This window comes from Theobroma cacao, chromosome 9 (assembly GCF_053813885.1).
Source record: "Theobroma cacao isolate CCN51 chromosome 9, ASM5381388v1, whole genome shotgun sequence".
Taxonomy (NCBI): Eukaryota; Viridiplantae; Streptophyta; class Magnoliopsida; order Malvales; family Malvaceae; genus Theobroma; species Theobroma cacao.
Genome location: NC_142647.1, coordinates 1065059 through 1076216, shown reverse-complemented (window position 1 = coordinate 1076216; position 11158 = coordinate 1065059). Strand labels below are relative to the sequence as shown.

General features: G+C 36.7%; 2 protein-coding genes across 4 annotated transcripts; one reads left to right on the top strand and one right to left on the bottom strand.

Annotated features, from left to right (window-relative positions):
• Nucleotides 1-1611: 1611 nt before the first annotated feature.
• LOC108663460 (uncharacterized) lies at nt 1612-2644 on the top strand. The gene has a single exon (XM_018127560.2). The coding sequence runs from the start codon at nt 2012-2014 to the stop codon at nt 2489-2491; it is 480 nt and encodes a 159-aa protein (XP_017983049.2). The 5' UTR covers nt 1612-2011; the 3' UTR covers nt 2492-2644.
• Nucleotides 2645-3876: 1232 nt separating this feature from the next.
• LOC108663459 (homeobox protein knotted-1-like 3) lies at nt 3877-8137 on the bottom strand. 3 transcript variants are annotated; one of them, XM_018127557.2, is made up of 6 exons: nt 6980-8137; nt 5599-5719; nt 5101-5294; nt 4891-5022; nt 4478-4614; nt 3877-4403 (listed from the first exon to the last, which is right to left on the bottom strand). In XM_018127557.2, exons 1-6 carry the CDS (start codon nt 7703-7705, stop codon nt 4364-4366), a joined length of 1350 nt encoding a protein of 449 aa, XP_017983046.2. In that variant the 5' UTR covers nt 7706-8137; the 3' UTR covers nt 3877-4363. The 3 variants fall into 3 exon arrangements, with proteins under 3 accessions (XP_017983046.2, XP_017983047.2, XP_017983048.2); XM_018127558.2 differs by having other exon boundaries at nt 3877-4400; XM_018127559.2 differs by having other exon boundaries at nt 3877-4392; nt 6980-8136.
• Between the last annotated feature and the right edge of the window lie 3021 nt (nt 8138-11158).

The window sequence follows — 11158 nt, the reverse complement described above, 5'->3', positions numbered from 1 at the left end:
TAAAACTTCAATATAAACCTCATCTAATATTCTTACTTTTTTAATATTTCAAATTTATTTTCATGATTTTTTTTTACTTTTTCATATTCAAAACATTAAATATTTATATTACAAAAAATTTCAAACTTTAATATAAAATACATTAAAAACAAAATTTTTGTCTTAATCCTCATAAATATTTAAAAAAACAAACATTTAGAGACAAGCAGAATATTACATATTATATACATGTTTGACCATTTTGTGGTGTTTATATATTTCAATTTTCTTTTTCCTCCTAAATTTTTTGCATAGTTTTTCTTTTAATTGTTAAAATTAGGCAAATTAAGAGAATTTTGGGGTTTACATTTGGATATTGACTTCTTATATTAGAAAAATAACAATAATTTACTTAAACCTAACTCTTATTTTTATATAGATTTGTATATTCTAGTATCTTTGTAAGTTAGCCTTTGGGATTTGGAGATTCACCAAACAAATATTTTAGCCTTTAGCCAACCTTTTGTAATAACCCACTGCACAAAAAAAAAACAGACAAACTTAACTTTGGAAGTGCCGACACCACTAGGAAAAGGACAAACGTCGTTAGACAGTTAAAAACCGGGTCCTGCTTTCCACCTTTCAGTCATTTTCCTGGAAACTGCTTTCGGAAATTTGTACGAGCAATTTCCGACCAGAAGGGGAGAATAAGCCACAAGTCGATTGATCTTTCTGAAATTTCCCACCTTACAACTGGGTTTGGGGACTGACATTTGGAAGCATTCACGATAGAAAGGAAGCTGCAATCTTAGCTTACAGACAAAGAAATGTTGGCCATGTTTCTTGCCAAAACATCTTTTAATGACTGCCATTTAATGACCTTACATTCAATGGCTTAAAGGACAATGATAGCAAGGGATTGGGACATATTTCCAATTGTTTTTGGACTCAACACCACGATTAGCTTTAGTCGTGTAAATTAAGGTTGTAGTATGGTTTGCTTTGGTTATAAAGTAGTCTTTAAGCAAACTGGCTAATTAATTGGTAACCAAAGTTCCTAAAGTGCCAGAGATATTTGTTCGAAGTTTCTTGCAAAAACCAAATTTTAATTGTTTTCTTGTTTCCTAATAAACTAGTGACATACGAGGAAATGTCCCGATCATGTTAAAATTGTACTCATAAATGATTAAATCGAAGTTTCGTGATTACTTAAAGTTTATTTGTTAAGATATGATGATTTTATAAAAAAGTGAATTCGAATTTAACTTTTTAAATTAAAAATACATACATTTTATGGTTGGGATAAGATTTTGAAATACTTCCATCATTATTAATGTGGCACATGGACACTGGCCCTCTGAAGCAAGGCCTTATTTGGGGCTACCGGCCCTAATTCCTACCGCCCATAACCCGTCCATAGCGGAATTAGGTTCATGTCTAGCAAAACACGGAGAGCATTAGTGGCGTTCACGTAGAGAATATTCTACTAATTATTATTAGTATTTATCTAATTTCATTTGTAGGTAAACATGGACAAATATTAAATGTTTAATGTGATATATTTTTTTGAAGATTTAGAGCCACTTTTGGACCCTTTTAACGGTCAAGACGGCAGCTGGAGCCACACAGGCTACCAGTGAGTGAGCTGGAGCTGGAATTGGCCGGCAAATGCTAACAGGAACCAACGACTACTTCTTTATTCACTGAGCTGTCAAATATTACTTAATGACAGTTCAATAAGAGACATCAATCCTCAAAAAGGAAAAGTTCGTGGCCTAATCAAGTTAGACTTTGGATTTTCTTATGTCACCGATTTCATCCTTTTTGCTCATTTGCATGCATAGAATTTGTCCATCTTAGTTCCTAGTGTTCACCACTTCACCTTTTTGATTAAGTCTCCAATTTCTTCTCCCTCTAGGAGAAAATCTAAGGCTTTGGGTGTTTCTTTTTAATAGCGTCTGGCATTTGTCTTGGGGTATTCATCTTTGCTCCCAAAGCCCAAAGTTTTCCTTCACTTCTTCTTCCTCCTCCCATGGCCACCCCACAGGAGAAACCAGCACATGTTAACGAAACTTGGCCATTAAGAGACGACGACGACGAAGGCGCTCGAGATTTCGAAGAGAGGATTTCATCATCCGGATGCGGTTGCATCCAGGGCCTTTGCTGGTGGCGTCGGAACGGCAATGGAGGAGGGCAGGAGTACCTGCTGCACCAAAAGGAAGAGGTAAGAGACGGTTGGTTGAAGAGAAAAGCTATGAAACTCAGAGAAACATCAGAGGTTTTGGCAGGGCCGAGGTGGAAGAACTTCATCCGCAGGTTTAGCATACACGGGATTAACAAGAAAAGAAGGCCGTCGATGCTGTTTCAGTATGATCCTCAGAGCTATGAACTCAATTTCGATGAAGGGATACATAGGGAAGTTGATGCTGGATTTCCTGGTTTCTCTGCTAGATTTGCAGCTCCAGCAGGGATACAGAAAGGGGAGAGGGGACGTGATAAACCCAGTTTTTGATTGAATTATTATACCATATAAAAGTGTAAACATTGATCCTGTACATTGTTCATTGTTCTCTGTTCATCTGAATTTTCAATATGCCACGAACGCCCGACATGTTAATAATTGATGATCAAAAATTGGTGGAAATTGCTTTCCTTTTTCTTTTTACTTCCAATGTGATTTCTAGATGGATTTGACATTGAATCTTAATCCACAAGAGCCCCCCATAGAATTCTATGGATTTCTTTTTCCTTCTTACAATTAAGCATATTATTCTAAAATTACTATACATTAAATTAATGGCCTACCACCTTGGTTAAACCTTAAACCTGATACCTTCCAATCTTGTTTAGCTCATTAATTCGGTTTAGTTCTAACAAAAGTAGAAGAGAATCAATGATTTTGTTCCAATTCAATCTCAATAATTCTCCAGACGTAGAGACAACTCAAAATTTTTGGGACAAGACTAGATTGTGATGAGATATTTACTTTCTTTTTAAAAGACTAACTACAATGTATAAACTTTTGTAAACTCTCTTATTATTCGATATGAGATTAAAATATTTTATTTAATTTTTTAAAAATGGTTAACAAGACGTGCACTCTCAATAATCTAATATAACTTGTATAGAAGTCAATGTTTTATAAATTTGGGTAATTACCCTGAATCCATTCATAGTAGAAACCTTCATAGCTTGCTTGTTGAGCAGAGTCCACCGGCCCAAAACTGATCACAATAGTGCAGTATGCTTGCTTAACAGATTCCCCAGTCCAATTCCCAAATACAGTTTGGTTCAATTTGACATATAAGACAAACGAGATTTTCGGTGTGATCTCCAAACTTCCTTAAAGGTAAACCAAAACCAAAGTCAATCATGCACATCCATATCTCAAAAGTCCCACCTACTCGAATAAGAAAATAATGCACCTAAAGTTGAAGACTTTTGACCCTGCAAAGTTATTCTACATTTATGCATGAAAAGCTAGGCATAGACCCAAATTCACACTGTTATGAGTCTATCATTAAGGCATATCCAAATCCATTTTCATATCTAAAAAGCAAAGAAGACTACAAAAGAGAAAGACCTTCAAGAAAAATCCTCTATTACTATTTGATATCTCACTTGATACCCTATTCATAGTTTTACGTCATGTAACGTCACTCATGTCTTGAAGTTTAGGTTTTGAAATCTAACAGGTTTAATTAAAAGTTGAAGTTTTCGGTTGATAGTATAAGATTGAACACATAAGGTAAAATACCGAACAGACATCAAGTGACAACAGAAGACTTTTATTAAGAAGGTTTCTAACAAATGCAATTGCTGGCAAGAGCTAAGGCAATTAAACCTGTGGAAGCATATATATTATCTTTGCTGCAAATTTTTAACTCTACATTACAATGCCAAAGAAAAAGCTATGATGAATAGTATAACTGTAAGGAATTATGTAAAGATTATTACACTGTACACTCACAAAACCCCTCACTAAGCTTATTCACAGATATGGAAATGAGACAAAAAGAACGAAGAACAAAAATCATAATTCGCCAATGCAAATGGAATTATCCAATAAAGTTACAGTAATATAATTCCTAAATTTTCTCTAACAATATAGCATGGCGTGCATAGCGCCAAACTGCATGCCTCTACGCATACCTGCAAAACGGCACAAATCGGGTTTCCATCAATTCTAACCTCATCCTCTGTGTTAGCCCTTTTCTCATGTTGAAGCAAAATCTGTTCCTTTCACTTGAAACCCCCGCAGCAGTTCCATGAAAAGCCTATAATGTTGCAATTTTTCTATGTAGTATGTTGGATTTTTATCATTGAAGTGGAAATGTGAAGAGACATCATCTATGTGATTGTTTCTGGACTGTCTTCCTCCATTTTACATGAATTGATCACCGCTGTTTTCACCTGCATTACTTCTTTTCAAATTAAGGTTGGTGCAAAGATCTCAAGAAGGATAAATTACCTAGATGACATGCATTATTTACCATACCTTTTGCGTTTGCTCTTCAAGACGGTAGAAGTTGATGGGTTGCTATGCCAGTTCCTCTTCCTCTGATTGATGAACCAATTGTTAATCTGTTTTAATTGTAAACCTGTTTCCTGAACCAACCTCGCCTTATCTTCCTCCTGAAAATTTGTTAAGATCAGTTATTTAGAAGTTGGAGCAAAGATCTAGCCGGACGCATTTGATGTGCAAATAGCTCAAGAAACCAATGCATCTTCAAAACTTCAGGTACAAACTTAAGTAAAAAATTTTCTGATATGAAAACAAAATTTCTGTCAACATAACCCTGAAGCTATCAGACCCAAGTCTATTAAAAGATTAGGTGCTTAAAATGTTATGAACAGAGTGCCTTTTGTTTGTTGAATGCAGTTCATGGTAGTGGTGAACTAGACACTAACAGTAGGGTATGGCCACTTAGAATGTGACTGCCACCAAGCTTTTAAAACTGATGTTGTGTCACCAGGAAGTTTCCCTGCCCGTCTCTTGCGCAAAATTTCCTCCCTTATGTCAACAATCTTCTCCTTGTAACCCTGTAAGGAGTGCACAAGTCGGTAACCTTGATTCTCAAAACATCAAAATCTCCACAAAACAATAATTTCAACAATTACCTGTTTGAGTTCATGCTTCAGTTCTTGCCTCACACGCTCCATCAAAGACCTCTCACTCTCTGTTGGGATCAGAGGCCCAAATCCCATGGAATCTGGACCTTCCAGACTTCCATCAAACAAGTTGGCATCACTGTCCACTTGGTCTTCATCGTCATCAGACATTGTTGCACCTGTACCTTCGCCTGGAGAAACTCCTGTTTATGTGCCACAGCAGAGATTATGACAGAATCAGCATTCAAGATTAACTTGGGCCATATTTTTCTCTAAATATGAGAGAAGAGGATCTTAGAAATCATATCAATGTACTTAAATCAATATGGAAAGGCAAGATATTTTCGAACACAAATCAGCATCATCTAATATGATTTGTCACAGATTAGAAATCACATAGAATACTGCAAATCATTGGAGTACTGAACCAATATTGGAAGCAATAATTTTATATCAGGAAGGCAATGTCGCTATGCAAATAAAATGAGATATTTTCAAGAACATTACCTGTTAAGCTCTGTAAGGATTGCTCAATATCCCAACAAGCCATTACTGCTTCCATTGCATGGACCCGAACATGTTGTTGCAATTGTTCTTTAAATGAACATAGCAACAGAACATAATGCGTCTGCATTACCAAGGATGGGAAAAGGTTAAAATTGGCTTCTGAAACTTCAACATACAAAGATGCATTGAAATCTATATTTTATCAGCAAGAGAGGCCAATGTTGAAAACAAGTGTACAATAGAGATTCTCTTTTCTAATCATGAGAAATTCAAAGGCATTAATCATTTATGAAACCAAGCATTGTCACCAAATGCTGATGATTCTTCGCAAAGCTAGTTGTATCTGTGTTCTTGCATCTGTCCAGAACAGAGTGAGGAGGATTCCATGATTATCACACATGTGAGAATGACATAACACTTGAATTTTTGAATGCAATATGCTACCTCATTAATCTCTGGAGTATTTTTCTTCAAAAAAGAATGGTAAAGGTGGGAATTCCTTATCCTTGCGGTACTAGGAAAGTGAAGATAGAGAAGGATGCGTGGAGAAATAGCATAAGTTCTTGACATTGTTGAGATTGGAACTTCCCATTATTTGACATAAAAAATGTCCAATCCAATTCACCAAAAGGAAAAGGAAGAAACGACCTATTCACTTATTTTGGTTCACAAATACCAGCTCACACCGCTCTTCGCTCATCAGGATTAGACATTAATGCAATTTTTCTCATGCTATATCTTATGGCTGCCAAACTAGTTCTAACAATTCAGCCTGCCCAACGGTTTCTAATCAAAGCTGTCACAGCATCAGCAATCGGTTTCTTCACCATAAATTTTCTTTTACCTCTGAAACATGAGTAAATCACCTCTGAGACTGCCAAGGAACCCTTTCCAGATTTGGCTCTGGTTGAATTGTAAACTTAAGGTTTCAACTTTTTCCTTGCTACCAATCAACTCATCCTATCTAACAAAAAACAAATGCACTACCAAACTTTTTTCCCTTCTTTCTCTTTATCAGAAAAACAATTGTCGGTGCACCCCACTCCCCTGAATTAATCACCAATGTTTAAAAAGATTAATCAGCATTAATCTCAACAAAACTGCTAGCAATTAAAACCAGTTTCCTGCCCAGTCTAATCAAGAAGTTTGAAGAACCCGAAGGACAGAAAGTTTTGAAGGCTTTGGTTTAGAATTTCAGATAGCTTTAAATGGAAACAATCACGGAGCACACAGGGAAGCAGTGAATTCTTCTCATTTCTCCGGGTATGGAGTTACCAAATTGCCACTCAAGGCTAATCAGATGAATGATTTCAAAGAAAGAAGAGAACCAGTAAAGGAAATAAGTAGTAGTAACAGACTAACAGTGGGAGTAGTAGCATACCATGAACTGATCAAGCTCTTTGTCATCACCAACTAGGCCCTGGGCCCCGCCACCGAGAGCCGAGTACTTCGCCACCACATGCTGTGACTGAGCCAGCTGAGCATCGATCCTCGGAAGCTGATCGACTGGCGTGGCGATCCTTAGACACGCCACGTGTGCAGATAATAGTTGCTCATACAAAGGGTGAGCTAGTATCTCCGCCTTGTGTCTCGCATTCTGCCAATTCACAACTCCATCTCCAGCACCACTTCCACCTCCCCCACTTTCTACTACAACACCTTCGCTCTTGTTGTTATTATTCATAGTCTCGCTGTTGCTGTTCTTCAAATCTCCCGATTCCACGGCGATCATGGAGTCCCCGCCTCCTCCTCCTGCTGCTGCTGCCGCTGCGGCTGCCACGTCGTCGATGACGTCACTGTGGTTGCGTTGAAGAATCGAGGAAGACGAACGGGAGAGCCACTGGTTGGGTCCGTGGGAAGCCGCGGTGGAGTCAGAAGCAGTCGTGGTAGTATGAAGGTTAAGGAAGTTAGGGTCGGAGAAGTGAGTGTGCGGTTGTGGTGGTTGAGGCTGCTGTGAACGGAGGAGAGCGCTGTTTAACCAATTGGGTGCGGTGGTTTCCGGCAGTTGTTGGGTTTGTTGCTGTTGGGTCGTTTGTTGCTGTTGTTGTTGGTCGGTAAAGTGATGTAGAGGAAGGTCTTGAGTAAGGTGGTTGTGGTGAAACGCCATGTGCCCCCCCCCCCTTCTCACTTTTCTTTTTCTGTAAAACGTATTCGAAAGAGAGATATTATGATGATGATGATGATGATGAAGACGATGATGACAATTATGAATTCATGGCTTGATAGAGAGAGAAAGAGAAAGCGAAAGAAACGATGGAAAAGACTGATTCTTTTCTTTCTTTGTTCACAGTATCAAGTTATAAACACAACTGGGATTGTATCCTTCGTATTTCAGAGAGAAAACAACAGTGCAAGAGAGCAAACAAAGCTAAGGGCTTTTAAGGATATATGGTGTAAGAGAAAAAGATATATGATTACGAGTTACTGTATGAAACGTGCAAATAGAGAAAGGGAAAGAGAGAGAAGCAGAAGAAGAAGAAAGAAAGAAAGAAGAGAGGGAAGCAGTTTTCAAAAGGCGGTTTTCAGGTGAAGAAATCTGCTTATTATGAACATGCTGGAGGTTTATGGGAGGGTGCGGGGGTGGGCAGGATGGGGGGACCATTTCATTTTTCATTTTAATTTTGTTTAGTATTATTTCTTATTGTTATTATCTCATTATTATTTTGCTACAGTTTCCCTATGTGATTATGTTGTACGACAAACATTATTTTTCTTACAAGGCATCATGCCATAATGTCTATAAAAATTTAAATAATAATAATTTTAAATGAGAAAATATATTTATCCTTTTACATCCGAAAAATAATTTTACTATTCTTCCCAAAATATTTTTATTTTAAATAATTACAATTTTTATATTAACTTTTATTAAAAATTAAATATTTAGATACGGAATGTTTTAGTAGTCGTAATTATCTTTTATTTTCAAACAATTTAGAAAATTATTTTGACTTTTTGTGTGTAGAATCAAATGTTTACATGATTGAAAACCGATAATCATTTTTTATTACTACTAATATTTATTTATTTCTTTCTTTTTTTCCTAATCCGAAAAGACTAGTAGGGGGGGAGGAAGTACCAAGGAACTTCTATCGAAAACATGCGTGGACCTTCCTGGGTCGTAGGCTTGGCCGATGGAAGGCGTTGATTGATTTTGATCTGGCGGTTTCCGAACTGTCACGTGGCAATCCTTGGGAGTGGGGACCAGGGTTTTATTTTAAATTTTTTTTGAAAAAAAAATTGGAACGTAAAGTGCGGGGTTGCATTCAGACCAAACCGAAGCATATATGTAGATGAGTGGCAGAGGCGCAGGTTGCCGTACCGCCGAAGCTGCTCCGGTCTTTCTTAAACTGTTGCAACAATCGTATTTTATGTTCCTGGATCACTATTCTTTTTCCTCCTATAGTTTCTTCAAAAAATGCTATAAATGTGAATCTATTCGGTCCATGGATTCGATTTTAAATTAAGGTACATTAGATTAATTACAGTTTTTATAAAAAATAATAAAAATTAAATTATATTGATCAATTCAATATTTTTAATAAATTGGTGGTGAAATTTTTTTTATATATATTAATTAATAAATCAAATATTTGAATTTATAATAATTTAATATTTACTGCAAATGAAGGGAAAGCTGGAAAAGTTTGCAGAGCCGCAATAGCAAAATAGGGTTGGAAACCATTGGAAAACAGTGTTCCAAAGCACTGTTCACATTGATGAACAATTTTCAAATCTGTTTGCCAATAAATATTTTGTTGGTTATTAAATGGGAATCAACATTAACTGTTAATCAGTTATGAATAGAACTGAAATACCAAAGTATAGACATTACACATGATCATATATAAATACTATATGAATATATATTTTCATAATAGAGATTTAACACGAAAATAATGATAATGGTAAACATTTTATTATTCAACTAAATAATTGTAAATATCTTTTTTCTATATCGAGTTTTCAATAATAATTATAATTAATTAATTTTTTAAATTAAAAATCTAAACTCAATTAACAGGGAATGATGCATGATTAAATCTCGGAAAACCCAAAAAACAGGGGAAAAAAAGAAAAAATTAGGAAAATACTGGTAGTAGGATTTTCAGAAATCTAAAGTTGGTTAGATTGGACGGTCATTTTTTTGTACTGGAAAAAGAAGAACATTAGCGGAGCGTACCATGCATGTCAAAAGTGCTTACAGCAACAAACTACATCATCGTATCTAGAAAAGAGTAGGCGAAGTTGGTCCGTAGTAAGTAATTTTCATAGTAAGCAGCTGTATCCCTTAAAACTGGGAGCATGCTTTCCACGTCACGGGCACTGTAGACTGACGAGATTAGCAGTTGGTTAAAAAATAAAAAATCCGACCATTAACGAAAAGGCAACCGGGGGGGGAATGTCTTGCAGTAGAAGTTTTTCAGTTCCGTACGGTTTCACATGACCACCAGTTTCTCCGAAGATGATGAGGTAGTGGACGTGGAGGAGGAGGAGGAGGAGGTGGAGAAAGAGAGACATCGCGCGAAAACGAAAGAAGAGAGGAGGGGGGGGCGCCGGGGGCGGGGACCATAAATTACGTCGCTTCTCTCTCCGCCACTTGCGGGGACAACGACTCGGGGACACGCGTCGAGAGGAGGGGTCTTTGGACCACCGGGTGGTCCCCAGTTCTAAGCACGCGCTCAGGAGAAAGCGTATCATAGCCGTACACGTGGATTGATGAGGGATAGGGGGAAGCGGGGACCACCGAGAATTTTGACTTCTCTGACAGCCGCCGGCTTAATCAATGCAAACTGTTACTGGTCCCCTCAACGAAGCTGCGGGGCCCAAAACCCTCAAATAAAAAATAAAATAAAAGAGGAGAGGAGAAGGGGTCCACAAAGGGAAAGTGGGGCCCACGAAGGGGAAGGTACTGTTTGGGTTTTATGGCAAACTGTCCAGCTATAAGGAAAGGATGGTCCCCTACCTACTTGTTTTCTCTGCCTTAAAATAATAATAATAGAAGAAAAATTTTGATTTATTTTTGCTGTTCATTTTTGTAGGTGGTGATGACCTGTCGTCAGGCAGACGGCAGAGGCATAGAAAGGTAAAAAGGAGGGAGCGGCTTACGTAATTTCTTAGGAAATGTCTGATTGTCTGTCTCCCTCAGCCTTGCTCCCCCAATTTATGTTGCGTTGTGGTCCTTTAGTACCCACTTTCATACATGTACTTCCGCTTTTAAATACCTACATTTTACATATGTTTATAAATTTACTGTAATAATTTTACCTGATACTTTTTTTAATATTATAAATTTAGTTTTCATTTTAAAAATATTAAATAATTCATTTTTAATATAAAATATATTTAATTTAAAATTTTTATCTTAATTTTTGTAAAAATAAAAAATATTATAAACAGATGAAGTATCGTATACGACTTTTCTATTTGAAGCAGAAGTTTCTTCCTAATTATACATTAATTGAAATGCTATTTGAATATCACACTATTAATTAATTTAAATGCGATCGACTTATTTAATTATTATTTGTTTTCACAACTAATTGACATAGTGAGAAAA

Excerpts from the sequence above, each read along its gene's own strand:
- LOC108663460 (XM_018127560.2), top strand. The coding sequence starts at position 2,012 with ATGGCCACCCCACAGGAGAAACCAGCACATGTTAACGAAACTTGGCCA.
- LOC108663459 (XM_018127557.2), bottom strand. The coding sequence starts at position 7,705 with ATGGCGTTTCACCACAACCACCTTACTCAAGACCTTCCTCTACATCAC. Across the intron at positions 5,295-5,598 it reads ATCCTTACAGAGCTTAACAG|GAGTTTCTCCAGGCGAAGGT; the intron begins GTAATGTTCTTG and ends GCACATAAACAG. Across the intron at positions 4,404-4,477 it reads TTGAAGAGCAAACGCAAAAG|AAGTAATGCAGGTGAAAACA; the intron begins GTATGGTAAATA and ends TAATTTGAAAAG.